This window comes from Aotus nancymaae, unplaced genomic scaffold (genome assembly GCF_030222135.1).
Source record: "Aotus nancymaae isolate 86718 unplaced genomic scaffold, 86718_ANA_hifiasm-v0.15.2.pri h1tg000014l, whole genome shotgun sequence".
NCBI classification, from domain to species: Eukaryota; Metazoa; Chordata; class Mammalia; order Primates; family Aotidae; genus Aotus; species Aotus nancymaae.
Genome location: NW_026988425.1, coordinates 86806322 through 86828049, shown reverse-complemented (window position 1 = coordinate 86828049; position 21728 = coordinate 86806322). Strand labels below are relative to the sequence as shown.

At 35.9% G+C, this 21728-nt stretch overlaps 1 protein-coding gene across 7 annotated transcripts in view; it reads right to left on the bottom strand.

Moving 5' to 3' along the window:
* Window positions 1–21728, bottom strand: part of SLF1 (SMC5-SMC6 complex localization factor 1) — a 97554-nt gene that overhangs the window by 62628 nt on the left and 13198 nt on the right. For all 7 annotated transcript variants that reach the window (XM_064376151.1, XM_064376152.1, XM_064376148.1 and 4 more), the window contains 5 exons: window positions 13713–13875; window positions 6669–6812; window positions 4231–4377; window positions 3284–3433; window positions 1728–1850 (listed from right to left, as the gene is read on the bottom strand). In XM_064376151.1, the coding sequence (XP_064232221.1) occupies window positions 1728–1850; window positions 3284–3433; window positions 4231–4377; window positions 6669–6812; window positions 13713–13875 (727 nt within the window). The remainder of the gene's footprint in view (window positions 1–1727; window positions 1851–3283; window positions 3434–4230; window positions 4378–6668; window positions 6813–13712; window positions 13876–21728) is intronic.

Sequence of the window (21728 nt, the reverse complement as noted above, 5' to 3'; positions counted from 1 at the left end):
AGCTAGAGGAGCTAGATCAAAGAAACTCAAAACCTAGCAGAAGACAAGAAATAACTAAGATCAGAGCAGAACTGAAGGAGACAGACACACAAAAAACTCTTCAAAAAATCAATAAATCCAGGAGCTGGTTTTTTGAAAAGATCAACAAAATAGACCCGTAGCCAGATGAATAAAAGAGAAAAGAGAGAAGAATCAAATGATGCAATAAAAAACAATAAAGGGGACATCACCACTGATTCCACAGAAACACAAACTACCATCAGAGATTACTACCAACAACTCCATGCACATAAACCAGTAAACCTGGAAGAAATGGATAAATTCCTGGACACTTGCATCCTCCCAAGTCTAAACCAGGAAGAAGTCAAAAACCTGAATAGACCAATAACAAGGGCTGAAGTTGAGGCAGCAATTAAGAGCCTACCAACCAAAAAAAGCCCAGGTCCAGATGGGTTCACAGCCGAATTCTACCAGATATACAAAGAGGAGCTGGTACCACACCTTCTGAAGCTATTCCAAACAATCAAAAAGGAGGGAATTCTTCCCAAATCATTTTATGAGACCAACATCATCCTGATACCAAAACCCAGCAGAGACTCAACAAGAAAAGAAAACTTCAAGCCAATATCCATGATGAAAATAGATGCAAAAATCTTCAATAAAATAGTGGCAAACCAATTGCAACAGCACATCAAAAAGCTTATCCATCACAATCAAGTAGGCTTCATCCCAGGGATGCAAGGCTGGTTCAACATACACAAGTCTATAAACGGAATTCATGACATAAATCAAGAAAGCAATCCCACTTATAAGAGCTCTAAAAATTATAAAATACCTAGAAATATATTTAACCAAGGAGGTGAAAGATACCTACAAGGAAAAAACTACAGAACACTGATGAAAGAAATTGAAGTGGACACAAACAAATGGAAAGACATTCCATATTCATGAGTTTGAAGAATATGGTTAAAATAACCATACTGCCCAAAGTAATCTACAGATTTAATGCAATCTTTATCAAAATACTAATGATATTCTTCTGTGAAACAGGATAAACAATCCTAAAATTTGTAAACAATCACAAAAGACCCTAAATAGCCAAAGCAATGCTAGGCAAGAAGAAAAAAGCTGGAGGCAAACACTACATGACTTCAAAGTATACCACAAAGCTATAGTAACCCAAACAGCATGGTACTGGTGTAAAAACAGACATATAGACCAGTGAAGAACAGAGAACCCCAAAACAAATCCACATATTTAAAGCAAACTAATTTTGGACAAGGTGCCAAGAACATTCACAGAGGAAAGGACAGTTTTCATTAAATGATGCTGAGATAAGTGGATAACCATAAGCAGAATGAAACTAGACTGGTATCTCTCACCATATGCAAAAATCAACTCAAAATGAATTAAAGACTTCCAGGTAAAACCTGAAACTATAAAATTATAGAGGGGAAACATTTCAGGGAAAGACTTTATGGCCAAGACTTCAAGCATATGACTTATCTGTGACATTATTGAGGTATAAATAGCACAGAATTCAGCCTATTTAATGTAATAATGCCCAAATACATTACTTTATAACAGACCAATAAACTAAGAAAATTATTTTATGACATATTAACCATACTAATGAATCATATGTGTATGTGTGTATATAATTATATTTTGATTACACTATAGTAGGACAGGATATTATACAAAATTTTTCATGTGCCAAGTTTTACCTGAGCTCTATATATGTGCTTCCTTAAGGCATGTTTTATTTCAACAACATCCACATCTGTCCTGATATCCATGCTTTTTGATTCTTTGGTATATTGAGCAAAAATAGAATTCTTCATTTCTTTCTGCATATAGCAAAGTAAAATGATTTTAGAAAATGTACTAAAGATAGTGTCAACACAGATGATATCACAAAGGACAATGTAAGAGGAACACATTCATACCTTGTTAACCACAGCAAGGATCTTCACAATCATATATCAAGATTACATGATGAAAGAAAAAGCTTAAAAAGCAACAGTTTGGCTGGGTGTGGTGGCTCACGCCTGTAATCCCAGCATTTTAGGAGGCCGAGGCAGGTGGATCACGAGGTCAAAAATTCAACACCAGCCTGGTAGAGATGGTGAAACCCCATCTCTACTAAAAATACACAAATTAGCCAGGCATGGTGGCAGGTGCCTGTAATCCCAACTACTCAGGAGGCTGAGGCAGGAGAATTGCCTGAACCCAGGCAGCAGAGGTTGCAGTGAGCCAGGATCATTGCCATGGCACTCCAGCCTGGGTGACAGCGTGAATCCGTCTCAAAAAAAAACAAACCCTAACATTTCAATTTGTAAAGAATTAACTGATATTTACGTATGTACTTTTCACTTTATCTTGGTCCAAATCTTTCCTTGAACTGCTTTTTTGTTGTTGCCTTGGTCACACAAAACAAAATTCATTAGACCTATTTACCTTTATCATTTTCCTGAAATCCTTCTGAATATATACATATATACATGGTATGGTATGGCATTAATTAATTAATTAATTAATTAGATGGGGTCTCGCTCTGTCACCCAGGCTGGAGTGCAGTACAGATCTTGGCTCACTGCAACCTCTGCCTCCCAGGCTCAAGCAATCCTCCCAATTCAGTCTCCCAAGGAGCTGAGACTACAGGCACCCACGACCACACCAGCTAATTTTTTGTATTTTTGGTAGAGATGAGGTTTCATCATGTTTCCCAGTCTGGTCTCAAACTCCAGGGCTCAGGCAATCTGCACCATTGGCCTCGCAGAATGCTGGGATTACAGGTGTGAGCCCCCACATCCAGCCCATGGTATGGTTTAGATTTTTAAAAAGTCATACACTAGAGAAAATTTACCAATGAAGGATTCAAATTTAAAAACAAGATCTCATTAAAAATGATCTGTATTATACAAAAGAAAGAGCAAAATAAAAAATAAAATTTACATTAGAAAGTATTACCCAACTATACACACATGTAGTTTTACAGATTTTTTCACTTTAAGAAACAGTCTTTTCCAGTTTCTTTTTCTTATACATTACATTCAGGCAGAACAAATTCATGGAATATCTTGATTATTAACTCAGATTTCTTTGTGTATCCATGTAGAAATACATTTACTGTGGACCAAAGTTAACTGGAATATTAACTATGAATATTATACCAGATTGACTCAAGATTTTTTCATAAAACATATAGTATTATATATTTAGATTAGAGAACAACCAAAAAATTAAAAATAAAGCTATTGCTTAGCTTACAAAGCTTTACCTGATCTCTATAACACATGTGCCTTCTTAAGGTACTTTTAATTTTTTCGTGTTCAACGTCTTTTTTGCAATCGCTTTCTTTTTCTTTCTTGCGTTTTCTCCTCAAAGCATAACTCCTTTGAATATCTTCATCTTTTCTCTTAATTTCCTTCTACATGTATTTAGACCAAATTAAATCTCAACATCAATGACATATGTTACCAAATCCAAATAAACTCAAGTGACTTTCACACAAGTATATACCACATTAAAAAATAAAGAAGTACGAACAACAGAAAATTTCGTCCACTGACAGAGTAGATGTACATTAGTAAAATATTTTGAAAAAAAGCTGGACACTGCCTAGTACAGTTGAACATGCACAGTCCTTATGATCCAGCAACTCCAGTTCCTAGGAATATACCAACTAAGACAGATAAATTACTGAACATGTATACCAAGAGGTATACAAGATAATGTTCACACTATTCATAGCAGAATTCTTCATAACTGCAAAAACCTACCAATCAAACACATAAACCAACAAAAAGAAGCCTAAAGGCTTATCAACAGTAAAACAGATAAAGATATAATTGTGGCATAGTCAAACAATACAATTTTATATACACCAGCAAAAAAGTCTACAAATATCACAAACTAACATGTTCATGAATAGACAAAGCTAAACCATTAGGGTTAGGAATACACACATAGCTGTTAAAACTATAATGAAAAATAAGAAAAGAATTAACACAAATTCTAAGACAAAGGTTACTTCTAAGTAAGAGGGACAAAGGGGATAAATTAGAAAATAATATAGCAGGTCTTAAAAAACTGGTAATGCTTTATTTCTTAATAGAGATATTGGATACATAAGAACTCATTTTATATACTTTTTAAAGCTGCAGAAAAGTGTACTATAAACACACATATATTTAAAAAAACTATTTTTAATTTGGAAAGTTTTACCTGATTTTCATATGTATGCCTTCCAAAGGTATTTCTCATTTTAACAAATTTCAAATCTTTACTGGAACCACTGGATTTTTCTTTTTTGTGATGTTCAGTCAAAATAGAACCAACATTAATATCTTCATCATGATTTTGCATGTCTTTCTGTGTGTTTGTAAAAGTAATTTAGTTAAGACTGTGGATTAAATAAAGCCTCAATACAATCGACACAAGTCACAAAAGAAGAACCCATCCAGGAACATAGGTTTTGTAAAATATACATACAAGGTAAACATAGTAAAGAGCTCTCTGAATCATATAAGATCAGGCAGAACATAAATGTTTTCAGTTCACAAAGCTTTATAGTATGTTAACATACATGGTTAATTTAGTTTACCTATGAGCTTAATTCAGATTAAGTAGTATTAAAAATCATGTTGTTTCTTCATTATACCAAAATAGCTATTTTAAAAAAAAGATATTTCTACTTGAATTTTACATATATAATTTGAGTCCTAAAAAGAACTCAAGAAGACATATATACAGTCATGCACTGCTTAATGATAGGGATATGTTCTGAGAAGTACATCATTAGGTGATTTTGTCATTGTACAAACATCAGCATCTACCTACACAAATCTAGATGGTACAGCCTACTAAACATCTAGTCTATATGGTATGGCCTATTGCACCTAGGTTACAAATCTTTATGACGTTACAGTACTAAATACCGTAGGCAACTAAAACACAATGCTGAGTATTCGTGTATTTAAACATAAAAAGGCATAGTAAAATATGGTATTATAATCTTATGAGACTACTGTCATATATGGGGTCCATTGTTGACCAAAACTCTGTGTACATGACTGTATATGTATTTTAATATTTTCCATTTCTTTTATAAAATCTCTATTTTATTCTTCTGCCATGTTTATTCAAAACTAAATTTATTTTAATAACTCCATAATTTTACATTTCGTTCTATATGTAAAAATGCTATATACTGTGATTCACAATGCATATTTCACAAGAGGCACGTCAACTCAAAAAAGCTTCTCATTAAAACATTTACATATAGTAAATTACAAAAAGTAGTCTTAATAAGTCACCTAAATAACATACATTGAAAAAGTCAGAAAAAGTGCAAAAATATTTTAAGTTTAAAAAGTTGGCCGGGCGCGGTGGCTCAAGCCTGTAATCCCAGCACTTTGGGAGGCCGAGGCGGGTGGATTACGAGGTCAAGAGATCGAGACCATCCTGGTCAACATGGTGAAACCCCGTCTCTACTAATACAAAAAATTAGCTGGGCACGGTGGCGCGTGCCTGTAATCCCAGCTACTCAGGAGGCTGAGGCAGGAGAATTGCCTGAACCCAGGAGGCGGAGATTGCGGTGAGCCGAGATCGCGCCATTGCGCTCCAGCCTGGGTAACGAGCGAAACTCCGTCTCAAAAAAAAAAAAAAAAAAAAAAAAAAAGTTGTGGGAAATAGGGGAGGGACAGTGGGGGGTGGGGAGTTGGGGGAGAGAGAGCACGGGGAGAAATACCAGATATAGGTGATGGGGAGGAAGGCAGCAAATCACACTGCCATGTGTGTGCCTATGCAACAATCTTGCATGTTCTTCACATGTACCCCAAAACCTAAAATGCAATTAAAAAAAAGAAAGAAAAAGTTGTGGCAAATCTTGCCACATACGATTTCTTAGGAAACTGCATTTTAAAAGTTCCAAATTACTCCTACAATTATTTTTCAAAAATATTTGACAGATATGGGAAAAACTATTTTGAATTTTTTTCCTGCTTGTACATAAAACTTTTAGTTTAGACTAATAATTATCAGATTAATAATTTGATAAATTAACCGAGTAGACTGCTTTATTAAACACAATATGAAACTGAACATAACTGAATATTAACTCTTCTAGAGCTGAAATAATAATGTCCTTTTTGTGGTTTCTACGCTGTTTGAAAAATTTTACTTGAGAGCCACCATATATGCTTTCTTGAGGTACTTTTCATTGCTCCAAGTTCAAAGTCCTTTCTGTTTTATTGTTTTACAAATCAATCAAAATAGAATTCATTTGTGTAGTTTAAATTTTATTCTATATACAGTTAAATACTTGAATTTACATGAATTATATATTGTGATCTCAGGTAAGAAAATGCTTTATAAAACACACGTTACCTAAACATACCAGAGTTTTTAAGTAATTACCATTAATTATGCACTGTGTATAAGGAACTCTGTATTTCTATATACATACAAACATTACTTCAGCAAGAGTTCCAAAACAGAGACATAGGACAATATCCTAACATGCTCAAGCCACAGACTATAAACACATGGTTCAAACATCAGCCTTCTGATTCCAATATCTGGTTTTTTCCACTATACTTTGCCTCTCAAACAATTCTGTAAGTAACATGAGAAATGTACGTTTTTCAGCCTATATAGTTTACCTGGGTTCTGTACATGGTCTCTCTTAAGGCATCTTTCATTTCAAGAAATCCTGCATCTTTTCTGAAATCTTTGCTTTTTTCTTCATTGCTATGTTTAGTCCAAACAGAACTGGTCTGAAAATCTTGATCATTCTGAATTTCTTTCTGTATGTACGTAAAAATGGTTTAGGCAATCATCTATTTTCAACATCATGTACTTTTCATAGTAGTCAACTGTAACTATAATTACATAATATTTTGTCAAGTAAGTAGGTAAAATGCACCCTCTTAAATCAAAAGTTACTAAACACAGATAAAAATCTTTCAGGGAAAAAAATCATTGTAGCAAAGGTCCTGAAAAAAGTGTTTCTGCATATCTCAAGAAAAGCCAACGCTTTGCTGATCTACTAACAACCAATTATTTTTACAAATAATCAATAACAAAAATATTTTATCTAGTCCCTATCCAAGTTAAAGTTACAATCTAGATTTTAAAAATCATCAATTATAGATAAGACTTTTTCTTGCATTATTTTTCAGTTTTTTACTGGTAAGACTTCTCACTTGCAAGTATACTCCACACAGAGAGGAAAAGGTTACACAATACTCTTATTTGAATAGCAATAAACAACAATTATCTTAATCTAGCTCTATCTCAAACGACTAAATTTCTCTTGCCAAGGAACCCAAACTGAATTCATAAATCAACTTCCAATAATTATTTTAAAATTTCTTGCATATGCACTTACACATATAATTCTGTAAGCTTAGTAATATAAAGATGTGGGAGTAAAAGTGAGTTCATGACAGTTCCCAAAATGTAATTATGAAAGGCTGTTCAGGTCAGGTACAGTGGCTGACACCTGTAATTCTAGCACTTTGGGATGCTGAGGCAAGTGGATCACGAGGTCAGGAGATCAAGACCATCCTCACACATGGTGAAACCCTGTCTCTACAAAAAAATACACAAATCAGCCGGGTGTGGCAGCGTGCACCTGAAGTCCCAGCTATTTGGGAGAGTAAGGCAGAAGAATTGCTTGAACCTGGGAGGCAGAGGCTGCAGTGAGTCAAGATTTCACCACTGCATTCCAGCCTGAGCAAGAGAGCTAGAAGAGAAAAGAAAAGGAGGGGAGGGGAGGGGAGGGGAGGAGAGAAGAGAAGAGACAGAAAGAAAGACAGATAGAAACATAGAAACATAGAAACATAGAAAGACAGGAAGGAAGGAAAGAGGAAAGAGAGGGGAGGGGGAGGGGGGAGAGGGGGAGAGGGGAGAGGGGAGAGGGGAGAGGGGAGAGGGGAGAGGGGAGAGGGGAGAGAGGGGAGAGAGGGGAGAGAGGGGAGAGAGGGGAGAGAGGGGAGAGGGGGGAGAGGGGAGAGAGGGGAGAGGGGAGGGAAGGCTGCTCAGAGATTTACTACCTCTACCCAAAGAGACTGGAGAATCACAGTCTTCCTAGGGAACAATTATAAAAAAACAAAATGTGTTAAAGTCTATAATGTGATCTTTATTTCCCACTCACTTGCCCTTGGCTTCCTATGTTAAAATGAGGGCCACTCTTTTAGCAGGCTGCAATTCTGAAACCACGGAATAATCCCTGAGAATAGTTGACTGAATTTCTTTTTCAGCAACTCAGAAAGATGAAATTTAAAACTAAGAAAATAAAGATTTTTCTCCCTTCCTATTACTGGGATCAAAGAATGTATCAACAACAATTTCTGTTAAGGACAACTTGCAGTGGGGGAGGGAAATGAGTTTCTGGCTTTAAATTTCACATGGTTGGCAATGGGAGCACAAATCCATAGGCTCAGGTCCTCAAAAAATGTCCAGAATACAGGATGAATTAATCCCATATACATTCTCATTATAGAGAATGCAAAGGAACATACCAAGGGAATACAGTGGTATCATAAAAGTTTGTTTTATCAACAGCAATAAAGCAAAAAATAAACTGTTTCCTAATCCAATATATTTACTTATGTGCCTATTTCAGATGCTACCTATGAATCTGTAAATTAGGATGTATGATACAAGTATCCCATATAAGTTAACTATTTAAAAATCACAACCTGATACAGGTTTAACATTAGAAGTTTTGAAATTAAATAATCTATTTTCTATACAGCTAAACAAATGGTCCACATATATTTTTCCCTAAACCACTAATACTTTGTCTAATTGGTGACTCTTATGAAATATACAGCAATTATTTAACTATAAATATTCAATTTTATTCATTATAAGTATCTTAGTGCCAACTTATGTACTAGGCATTGGGTTAGGTGTTTGTCTCCTTATATACAGTCCAAGACCAGTATACGTATATACTATGGTATACATATACCACAGTATAGTGCTATGCACTAAAGGATAACTAAAAGCCTGCTTAATCAGCTACTTATTCTATTATCTAGGAGTAGGGCAACACAGTTGGGGCAATGAGAGTTGGCTTTCGATTCTGATATTTGACTTAGTTTCCTGTCTTGGGCTAGGTATAATTGATATACTCTGGTCTCCAGGTCTTATTCCAATATTTGGCCAAAGCATCTGTCATACAACTTGAATGAACTGATTAGACCAGATGCATAAGAAGATGAAGAGCCAGATAAATCAAGAAAGGGAGTCCTCTCAGTGCTACTTGGTTCTTAACTTGTACTTATACCCTGATGCTTAAATGGTATTTCATAATCCTATGACAAGATATTCGTTTAGGTATCGATTACAGCATTTATTATTTTTTAACTACTTACAAAGAGACTGGAAATCTAATAATACTCAAAATAGGGAGACAAAAAGGATCATGGAAAGGAAGTTTTTTTTTTTTTGAGGCGGAGTTTCGCTATTGTTACCCAGACTGGAGTGCAATGGCGCAATCTCCGCTCACCGCAACCTCCGCCTCCTGGGTTCAAGCAATTCTCCTGCCTCAGCCTCCCGAGTAGCTGGGATTACAGGCGTGCACCACCATGTCCAGCTAATTTTTGTATTTTTAGTAGAGACGGGGTTTCACCTTGTTGACCAGGATGGTCTCGATCTCTTGACCTCGTGATCCACCTGCCTCAGCCTCCCAAAGTGCTGGGATTATAGGCATAAGCCACCGCGCCTGGCCGGAAAGGAAGATTTGAGGAAAGAAGCCTTAAAATTGACTGAGTGGTTGGCTTTAAATTTCTGCTCTGATAAATGACAGCTGTGGGATCTTGGGCAAGTTACTTAACCTCATTTTTACCTCAAAATTTATTCTGATCAGTAAATGGAGTCATAATACATACTACACACGAACATGAGGTTTAAATTAGATTGAGCATGTAAAATGTTTAACATAGTACTTGAACCACAGTAACCATTCACTATTACCTCAAAGTAGTAGTTGTAATAATTCTCATAACAACCAAAACAATGTAACATTAGCTTCTACACACAATGGGAGAAACTAAGGCACTCAATAAATTACTCTCCTGTGGTCACAGTACTATGTTATAAATCTGTGTCACAAATTAGTTAATCTGGCTCAAAAAGTCTACAGTGTTTCTGTTATTCCTAATATACTCCTGTAAGACTGTTGTAGTTCATTTTTCTTTCTTTCTTTCTTTTTTTTTTTTTTTGAGACGGAGTTTCGCTCTTGTTACCCAGGCTGGAGTGCAATGGTGCGATCTCGGCTCACCGCAACCTCCGCCTCCTGGGTTCAGGCAATTCTCCTACCTCAGCCTCCTGAGTAGCTGGGATTACAGGCACACGCCACCATGCCCAGCTAATTTTTTGTATTAGTAGAGACGGGGTTTCAGCATGTTGACCAGGATGGTCTCAATCTCTTGACCTCGTGATCCACCCGCCTCGGCCTCCCAAAGTGCTGGGATTATAGGCGTGAGCCACCGCGCCCGGCCATTTTTCTTTCTTAAGTAGTCAAGATAAGTTTTCAGTATTCGTAGGCAGCCTCTCATTTTTATGAAACCTTCCTTGGGCCAAACAATTGAGATATGTCAGTCATTTGTTCCTCTGTATTCCTGTACCTTTTACATAGTTTTACAAATCTGCAATTCATATGAATTGCAAGTAACAGTGTCCACACTCTTTCTCCATCACTAAATAGTAAGCATCTCAAAGTGTGATATATGATCTTATTCATTTTCATATCCCTAGTGCATTGCATAATGCCTGGTACAGCAATAGTCTTCAATAAATATCTGTAAAAACCTGAACTAAACAGATTTTGAATTTTGATATACTCAGAAGCTTTTCAAAAAGTTTAAGAGGGTTAAAACAATAATGCTACTTTTTTTTTTTTTTTAAATAGACAAGGTCTCACTCTGTTACTCAGGCTGGAGTGCAGTGGCACAAACAGTTGAGCGTACTGCAGCCTCAACATCCTGGGCTAAAGGAATCCTGCCTCAGCTTCAGAGCAGCTAGACTATAGATGTGTGCTATCACGCCCAGCAAATTCTAAAATTTTTTGTAGATATGGAGTCTCACTACGTTGCTTGGGCTGGTCTCAACCTCCCAGTCCCAAGTGATCCTCCTGCCTCAGCCTCCTAAAGTGCTGGGATTACAGAACCACCACACCTGGCCTTATTGTTACTGTAACTCAGTCATTTTACATGGTAACTCTTTTTAGATGACACTTCAAAATCCATCTAATGAGGATTATAATATAATCTATACCAAAGAAAAGCAAGATACTGAAATAAAGTTAACTTAAGTGATCACAATATGCCTTCCTTATTTGGATTGGTTATGAACTGCCAGCCATTTGATCCAGAACTTATGAAACAATGTATTCTAAAACCAAACGTAAGTTAGAGATTATCTGCTATTTTGGTTGATATACTATTGCTGCCCTCCACTATTTCAGCAGCTAGATATGAATGTTGTTAGAATACTGCAAAATAAGATCGTAGATAATGCACAGTATATGTTGCACTTTAAGCATTATTTCCCAAAGAAAAAAGAAAATTAATATACCTTTACTAATCTAGTTAAAAATATCTTTCATTCTGTTCATAGTTAATACTACATTTAAACTATTCAGAGAGGTCTATCAGATAAGTATGCTTTCGGCTGTAAATATCAGAAAACCAACCCAAACTAACTTAAACAATTACCACACAGAAGAGCAATGTGGTCTAATGGTAAAACAGGTTTCAGTGTTGGTTAATCCAGCACCTTAAGTAGCAGTCAGAGTCCACATTCTATCTCTACACTCTGCTAACTACAGGGCTGGTTTCATCCTAAGGCTATTTCTCTTCAGGGTTAAAGAATGGTTTCCAGTAGTAATTCAGGTTACATTCTTCTGTGTTCCTATCTAGCAGGAGTCAGTCCAGCAGTAACTCTCTTCTTCGAATGAAAAAACAACTTCCTAGAAGCTCTTACATACTTCTCTTCATGACCCATTGATCAGAATTGGTTCACATGCTCATTCCTAACTAATGACTGTCAAGGACAATGAGATTATCCATAGTCCAAGCAGATCCATTCTTTGAACTAAGGTCAAATTTCCAATATACATTGCTGCTACTCATTAAGGAAAGGCAATTATATAATGATACATTATATGTATTTTTGGAAGACTCAAACATCTTTCACAAAATCTCTATTAACAAATACTGAATGAGAACCCATGTGCCAGGCTCTTTGTGAGGTGATCAGAATATAACAATGGAAAAGACAGACATGATGCCTGATGACAAGGAGCTTTTGGTCTACACAGGGAAACAGACATTAACCAAATAATCAGTCAATTACTTAACTGTGATTGTGCAGAGTATCAAGCAAAATAATGCTATGAGAACACATAGGTGAACCTCACTGAGTAAAGGGAACAAGAAGTCTTCCCTCTAGAGTAACATAACAGAACCTGAAACATGAGCAGAAGGTAGGAAGACCCAGAGAGTGAAGGAGTAGTGGGAAATAACTTTTCAGGAGGAAAAAATCTTTTGAGAAGACACTGAGTTAGGAGTAGCTTATCTTATTTAAAAAACTGGGAGGAGTTTTCATGTATATAGCATAGTAAGCATAGATAAGAGTGAAACAGGATATAATTGAAAAGACAGGAATGACAGGAATCCTGTGGGAACTTGTAAGCCAAGTTTTAGATATTTAGGACTTTGTCCTAAGGGCAGTGGGAAGCCATTGAAGGGTTTTACATAGGAGAGTGACAGGATCAATATTGTTTTAGGAGCATTTTCATTGCTTTTTCTGAATGAACTAGAATATACTAAAGGAAAAGGTAAGAGTAACTAGGAAATTGGAGTAAAAAGTTAGAGTAACAGGAAGAGTAATCAGAAGCCTATTCCAAGAGTGCAGAGGAAAGATGATAGACTCAGTATGATGTTAGTACAGAAGGAGAGAAGTAGTTTGATCTCAGAATTATTTGAGATAAAATCAGTAAGACTTAGTAGTTGACAGATGAGAGGAGTAAAGGAAAGAAAGATTTTAAGGATAATTCCCAGATCTCTGATATAAAGTATTAGATAAAACATATCTGTAGATATGGTATCTACAAAATGGGAAACACTGAAGATGATTTTTCCTACATGAAGGTCATTTTTGGACATACTAAGGGTCCTCTTCTACCCTGAGTGCTCAAAATTCTTCTTTGCTTATCTCCTGGACAGTTTCTTTTAGGGTTTGATTCCCATTCAGACAACTTGAGGAACATTATTTGTACCAAGTCAGGAGGAGAATGTAGGGGAATAGGACAGGACAATATTTCTAAACCCTTAGAAACAGCTCTCTCTTTTTCAAAGGAAAAATAACCCCCAAATTCTCATATAATACTATCTATTCTACTATTTTATTTTTACTTAAAATACTTAAAACTATTTTGTCCTACTTATCACTAAAGCACTGAAAACAAAGGCAGAGACTCAAAATAAATGTTAAATTTAACAAGTTTCTTTCAAATCTATAGAAGTATTCATGAATATTTAAGTAATTGAGAGCCACTGCCTTTCAAAAGTGTCATTTAAATTACTATCAATATATTTCAAAAGTTAGAACACTTTTATATTTTGCTATATTGATATTTTATAAAATGAACACATGAAACAAAATAAAATGTTTACGATATTTTTACTTACCTCTAAAAGAAAATCCCCTAGATACTGAATTGGATAAAATGGAGCCTTAAAGTTATCCTTTTCTTTCTCAGCTTTAATTCTTGCATTACTGGCAATCACATGAGTTATTCCACTTGGTGAACTTTTTGGTAAAATAATATTTGCCTTTCCAGCCTCCAAAACTCTAAATAAAAATATAAACAGTAGAAAAGTATTAGAAAATTTGAGTTTATTTGGTCAAATTATCTAAATTATTTCTTAGGAGTAGGAATGAAATTTTCTAATAGAGACTAATTTATTTGGGCAACTGAGGATCACAGAGAATACTACAGTAATTTCTTAAATTATAAACTGTTCAGAGTAGATATTTTAAAAATCATGCTTAGTCTTTTTACCTATCCATTTCTTGATAAAGGAAAGGCTTTTAGGGACTAAGAATATTAAAGTATTCCGTAAGGAAAAGTCATGTCAATAAACCAAAAGGATAATGAAGGAAGTCTAAGGAAGCAGCTATCCTCAAAGGTAACATACCCCTAAGAAAGTAATTCTGGACCACAAAATATGAAACCAGTTGCAAACACTGCTAAAAAGTTAGCTTTCAAAAACATTTCTGCCTTGAACTACTTTTAAAAAAATTTAGCCTTGATCTGTATTAATACATTTTATAAAATAAAAAAATTAGAAAAAATAAATTAAAAAATACATTTTACATTTAGACTATGAAGATACACACAAGCAGAGACATACATCACAAAAGTTTTATGAAGTTCTGCTTCTGCTTAGGCTTTAGAAAGCCACAAGAGAATGTGGCTATCACGTAACAATAAGAAAAAGTCAAATAATCTACAAAATCATAACTTTTATTGAGTCCATCAGAGAACTGAGCTAACAAGTCAACCAAGTAAGCTGATTTCTGACAAGTGATAAGCCCTTTTGTGAAGAGACTGGACACCCAAACTATTTCACTTTTGGCAGATCAAAGGAGCAACATAGCTGACATAAAAACATGTAAGAATTAAGTAAAATTTACAAAATTTAAGGGCCAAGTATAGCTAGCATCACAGTCTAGAAAATTGCAAGTCCCTGACATAAGGGAAGCTTGTATTCATTAGCAAGCTCTTTGCCACATGACTCCATTAAATGTTCATGAAAAAAACTGAGGGCAGATTGAGGAAATGCAGGGAGCTCTCTTTAACAGAATAAGTGGGCCAGTGGGGACTGGTTGCCATTAACAGATAGATATAAAACCAGGCCCACTTCTCCAAATAATTCTTCTCTCATATAAAGCAAAAGCCTTAAGTCATTTGGGTAAGAATAAGACAGTCTTTTGCCCTCAGACCCAGGAAAAGATGCACGGCTTCTCTTGGAGGGGTAGAAATAAACCTTATCTGTCCTTGGGGAAGGGTTAGGAAAACCTCTTGCTGCCCAGCCTGGGAAAAATGCCCAGTTTCTGGATGAGGGATAGAAGCAAAAACCATCTTCCCTTAAGGAGCAGGAGGAATGCCACTTAGGTCCCAGATCTTGTATCAATACACAGCAGAGATCTAATACTGGGGGAGAGACTGGAAACTCTCTTGCCCAGGACTCTGCCTACATGTACAAGGCAGAATTTAACTGCCATAGAAGGCTGATAAACAAACGCTGAGAAAGCCCCAACCCCAGGGACCAATAATACAGAAAATGTTTAAGGGTGAAGCTTGTCTAGCAAAACTGAGAATATATCCAACCACACCCCTGGCCTGAAGCTGAGTAACAACAGAGAAAGGATGAGTATGAAGAGACCCCTTCTGTGACTCAGTAGTGCAATAACTGTTGAAAGATAGGGCAGAGCAAGAATAGTGATAAGAAACCCTCCAGCATTCCAGTCCAGTCCCCATAACAAGCACAAAGAAACTGAAGCCCACTGCTGTAAGCTGAAATGATGCATTGAAGGTGATTATAGAATTAACTCAAATTCAGCTGTCTTGTCAGTTTTCTCCTGCTATAACAGAATACTGAAGACTTGGTAATTTATAAGAAAAGTTTTTATTCTAGGACTTTCAGAATCCCAAGAGCATCTGATGAGGACCTTCCTGCTACACCACTCCATTGAGATAAGCAGAAGAGCAAGAGAGACCATATGACAAAGAGTTTACTTTTATAACCAAGCCATTCCCATGATAGTGACATTAATTCCTTCTTAAAGGCCCCACCTCCCACTACCATAACAATGGCAATTAAATTTCAACATGAGTTTTGGGGGGGGGGTGACATTCACCATAGCACCAGCTCAACAACTGACAAGATTAATTCAATAACCCATACTAACTGCCTTACAGAAGAGGTAGGCCTACTTTTTGGATATAAATATTAGTCACATCAGCCTCTATAATTCTTGTACATGTGATATCTGATATGCAATAAAAAATATGAAATATACAAAATAGGCAAGAAGAAAACCAAATCATTGTCAAGAGAAAGGAATCAACAATATAAACTGAAATATGACCCACATGTTGAAATTATCAGAAAATTTTAACATAACTGTGACTGATGTGTTAAATAAACTAATGGAAAAAGTGGACAACATACTTGAAGAAATGAGGAATTAACTGGAGAGTTCAATGGAAGTAGTAGAAATAAGAGGCACTATATCAAAGAAGAATTTCTTTGACAAGCTCATCTGCAGACTAAACACAACTAAAAAAGGAATCACTGAATTTTAAGACAGGTCAATAGAATTATCTTAACTAAAATACAAAAAATTATCAATTAAAAAAATTTTAAAAAAACCTGAGCATGCAATAGCTATTGAAAAGAATCAAACAGTTTAAAAAGCATGCAATGTAGTTCCAGAAGAACAACACAAAGGATGAAATATTTAAAAGATGATGGCTGAAAAGTATTCATATTTAATAAAAGCCAAAAAAAAACTCCACATATACAAGCTCAGAGATCCTCAAGAGAAATAAATCAATAACAAAACACACACACACACACACACACACACACACACACTCTAGTACACATCACAATCAAACTAGTAAAAACCAATGGTTAGGAGAAAATAGTGAAGAAAATCAGGGAAGATGAAACGATACAAAGGGAAGAGAAGAATGACAGCTGACTTCTCAACAGAACTATGTAAGCCAGAAGAAAGTGGAACAGAATCTTTAATTAGTAATTAAAGTGAAAAAACTGTTGACCCATAATTCTATATGCAGTGAAAATATCTTCCAAAAATAAACACCTCTCAGACAAATAAAAAATGAGATAAATCATTACCAGTACACTTACATTATAAGAATTGTTAAAAGGAGTTCTTAAGGCAAAAAAAAAGTCATGCCAGAGGAAAATCTGGATCTACACAAAGGAACTACATAAAGAAATCTAGATCTACACAAAGAAATAGAAAATGGTACAAATGAAGTCAAATATTGAAGATACATTTCATTACTTTTAATCCTCTCAAAAGTAAGTGACTAGCAAAAGTAAAATATTACCAATGTATTTGGAAGTTTATAATATATGTAGAGAGGTCAATAATAGAAAAAGGGATAGGAAGAACAAATGGAAATACAGTTGACCCATGAACACCACAGGTCCATAAAAGTTACACACCAATGTGTCTGCCTCTTCTGCCTCCCCTTCTACCTCTTTTGCCTCTGCTACTGTTGACACAGCAAGACCAATACTTCCTCCTATTCAGCCTATATGGTTACTACAGTGAGCAAAGAGAACTGGAGGCAGGCATTGAACTTTTATGTAATTCTGAGATGTATCTCAGGAAGTCCACTCAGGTGTCACCTTAAAAGGAGGATAGGAGGTAATGGCCCAGCTAGACGACCTGGAGTCAGATGGAAACAAAGCGAGGCGGATCTCAAAAAATCAGTGCACAAATCTTGGTGGTAGCACAACATACCTGCCATCAATGGCACCAAATCAGAGGTATCAGTCAACAACATAGCACTTGCAATGCTACTGTGATGTTCTACCTGGCGCAAATCCCTAGATGGGCAGCCTCCAGGCTGAGCCTCAAAGCCTATCCCATGGCCTCACCCAGGGAGTGAGACACACACCACATCACCAATATAAAAAACCAGGTGCTAGTTCTGCCATAACTGAGAATTTAAACAGCACTTTGTGCAGCCACAACAGTAACGCCAAGATTCCGCTCAGGAAGGGAAAGGACCCCACACTGCATTTCAGCAGAGTGGGGGCTGGTTCTGCCATATGTAGGAGTTGAAATAGCATTTAGTACAGTCTTAACACACATCCAAAGACTCCATTTAGGGAGGGAGATGCCAACCACAGTATATTGTGAAGTGCAAAGGCTGGTTCTGCCACACTCAGAACTTTGAACAGTATGCTCAGCTCAGCTTCAAAGCCTACCTCAAAGTCCCACAAAAACTGTGAGGCAAACTGAACTTAAAATTTGTACTAAGCATAGCAGTTAGGTCCCATCCATCTTAAGCAGCAATTCTACTTAATCTTGGGGTCCAAATCATAACCTCGTTAAACTGCAGATCTCAAATATTGGTAAGACCTAGCCAGGGAATACACCCTAAGTCTGGCCCAACTGGAGGCAATTGCAGTGCCTAGAGAGCAGCTCTGCCTGATTGCAGAGCTCAGCCAGTGGTCCCATCTAACAGCAGAGCCCAGCCAGCATAATCCCCTCTCCAAAATCAAAGTAAAGATAGCAGCCCAGTCATTAAGAGTACCAGAAAGCAAGCTCTACCTGTTTGGAGACATTACCAGCCCATACAGAATCACAAGCAGTGAAATTCTATCCCTGTCAAGGAACACCTGTAAAAGTTGGAAGAGGTGGCTATCTCCAAAAATGAAGAGACCAATGCAAAAACTCAAACATTACAAAGAATCAGGACACCTCCAAAGAAATTAACAAAGCTCTAACAATGAACCCTAAAGTAATGGAGAGCTACAGATCTATGAAATGATAGACAAAGAATAATTCCTTTAAAGAAGTTCAGGCCAGGCATGGTGGCCCATGCCTGTAATACTAACACTTTGGGACACTAAGGCAGGTGGATCACTTGAGGTCAGCAGTTCAAGACCAACTTGACCAACATGGCAAAACCCCATCTTCACTAAAAATACAAAAAAATTAGCTAGGCATAGTGGCAGGTGCCTGTAATCCCAGCTACTTGGAAGGCTGAGGCAGGGGATTCGCTTGAACCTAGGAGGAGGAGGTTGCAGTGAATCAAGACTGTGCCACTGCACTCCAGCCTGGGTGACAGAGCAAGGTTCCATCTCAAAAAAACAAACAAACAAAAAAAAACCCAGCCAAACAAAAAGTTCAATAAAATACAAGAATATACAGATTAAAAAATTAAATGAAATATGGAAAACAATACATGAACAAAACGAAGTCTGACAAAGAAATAAAAACAATAAACAAAAATGAAATATTAATTCTGGAGATGAAGAATATAATCACTAAAGTGAAAAAAGCAATAGAAGGCTTCAACAACAGTTGGCTTATTCAAACAGAGGAAAGAATCAGTGAGTTCAAAGACACAACATTTGAAATTTTCCAGTCAGAGAAGCAAAAGAACCCAAAAGAATGATGAAAGCCTATGGGAATTATGAGACCTAATAACTGCATTAAATCAGTTCAGCAGAATAGAAAGGAAAGGGACCAGAAGGCATATTTAAGGAAATAATGGCTGAAAACTTCTGAAATCTGGGAAAAAATGGCCACATCCAGTGACAAGCAGCATAGTGGTTTCTAATCAAATTTAACCTAAAGAGGAGTCCACCAAGGTACATAATAATCAAATTATCAAAAATCAAAGACAAATAAAAAATTCTGAAAGCAGCAAAAGATAAGAAACACATCACATATAAGAGTCTGAACCAGCAGATTTGTCAGCAGAAACACTCCAAGTCAGGAAAGAGTGCTATGATATACTCAAAGTGATAAAGGAAAAAAACACTGCCAATACAGCTTACCTGGCTAAACTGTTCTTTGGAAATAAGGGAGAAATTAAAAATTTCCCAAACAAAAACTAAAGAAGTTAATAATTGGCTGGCCTGATAAGAATTATTAAAGAAAATACTTTAAGCTATATCAAAAGGCCACTAATCAATAATATAAAACATACCAAAGTGCAAAACTTAACAATCTAAGTAAGGCAGAATCATATTCAGAATACTCTGGACTAAAACGGTGGTGTGTGAAGCAATTGTATCTCTAGTACAGTGATTAATAGACATATCTATCAAAAACAACCATAACAATTGTCAAGGGATACAAATTTAAAAATAATACAAATTTTGACATCAAAACATAAAATGGGGGAGAGTAAATGTGTAGAGTTGTTACACGTGACCAAAGTTATCAGCTTGACATAGTCTGTTATAAGAATAAAATGTTTTACATAAGTACATGATACCCACAAAGGAACATCTCTACCAGATACACAAAACATAAGTAAAAGGGATTCAAAGCAAACCACTGCAGAAAACCATCAAACACAATGGAAGACAGCAACATAGGAAGAAAGAAACACAGCATATACAAATCAACCAGGAAACAAGCTACAAAATGGCAGTTGTAAGTCCTTACCCACCAATAATTACTCCAAACATAAATGTATTAAATTATCCAAACAAAGACATATAGTGGTCAAATAGATTGGAAAAAAAGAAACAAGAGCCAATATGAGCTGCCTACAGGAGACTAACCTCACCTCTAAGGACACACATAGAGTGAAAATGAAGGAATGGAAAAGGATACACCATGTAAATGAAAACCAAGAGAGCAGGACTAGCTACACACTTACGAGACAAAATATAATTTACACTGAAGAACTGTAAACAATACTTGAAACTGCAAAACTGTTAGAAGAAAACACAGGGGATAAACTACAGGACACTGTTCTGGGCAATGTTTTTTTTGGATTTGGCTCCAAAAGCTCAGCCAACAAAAACAAAAATAGAAAAGGGAGGTTACATTAAACTAAAAAGCTTCTGCACAGCAAAGGAAACATTTAACAGAGTGAAGAGCCAACCTGTGGAATGGGAGATAATATTTTCAAGCCATATGTGTAAAAAAAGGGTTAATATCCAAATACAAGGAACTCAACTCAATAGCAAGAGAACAACTTGATTAAAAATGGGCAAAGGATCTGAATAGACTCTTCTCATAAAAAGATAAATGGCAAACATAAATTTTTAAATGCTTAATACCACTAATCATTAAGAAAATGAAAATTAACTCTCACTTCTGTCAGAACGGTTATTATCAAAAAGATGATTATTAGTGAAGATATGGACAAAAGGGAGCCCTGGTATTCCCTATTTGTTGAGAACGTAAATTAATACAGCCATTATGGAAAACAGCATAAATACTCCTCAAAAAACTAAAAACAGAGTTATCATATAATCCAGCAAGCCTACATCTCGGTATATACTGAAAGGATTTGAACCCAGTATGTTAAAGAGCTATCTGCACTCCCGTTTTTACTACAGCGTTATTCATGACAGTCAAGTTATATAATCAACCTAAAGTGTAAATCAATTAATAGAAAAATATAACATATATTCACAAAAGAATACTATATAGACTTGAGAAAGAGAGAAATTATGTCACTTGCAACAACATGGATGAACTGGAGTACATTATGCTAAATGAACAATCCCAGTGCAGAAAGACAAATACTATGTTTAACTTACATGTGAAAGTCTAAAACAAATAAGATTTATAGAATCTAATAAAGTTGAACACATAGGTGCAGAGTGCATAATGGTGGCTACCAAAGGCTGTGGGGGGTGGGAGAGAATGGGAAATGTTGGTCAAAGTATACAATAACAAGTATTTGAGATAGTACAAAAAATAAATTAAAATTACAAAATCAGGGTCATTGACAAAATACATATGCAACTGATAACAGGACTTAAATATAAATAAAGCAAAAGCTGATAAAACTAACAGAAGTAATGACTAATTCAAAATTACAGTTAGAAAATTAAGTTATTCTATCAGTAATTGAGAATAATAAACTTGTAAATAATCAATGGGTCAAAGAAGAAATG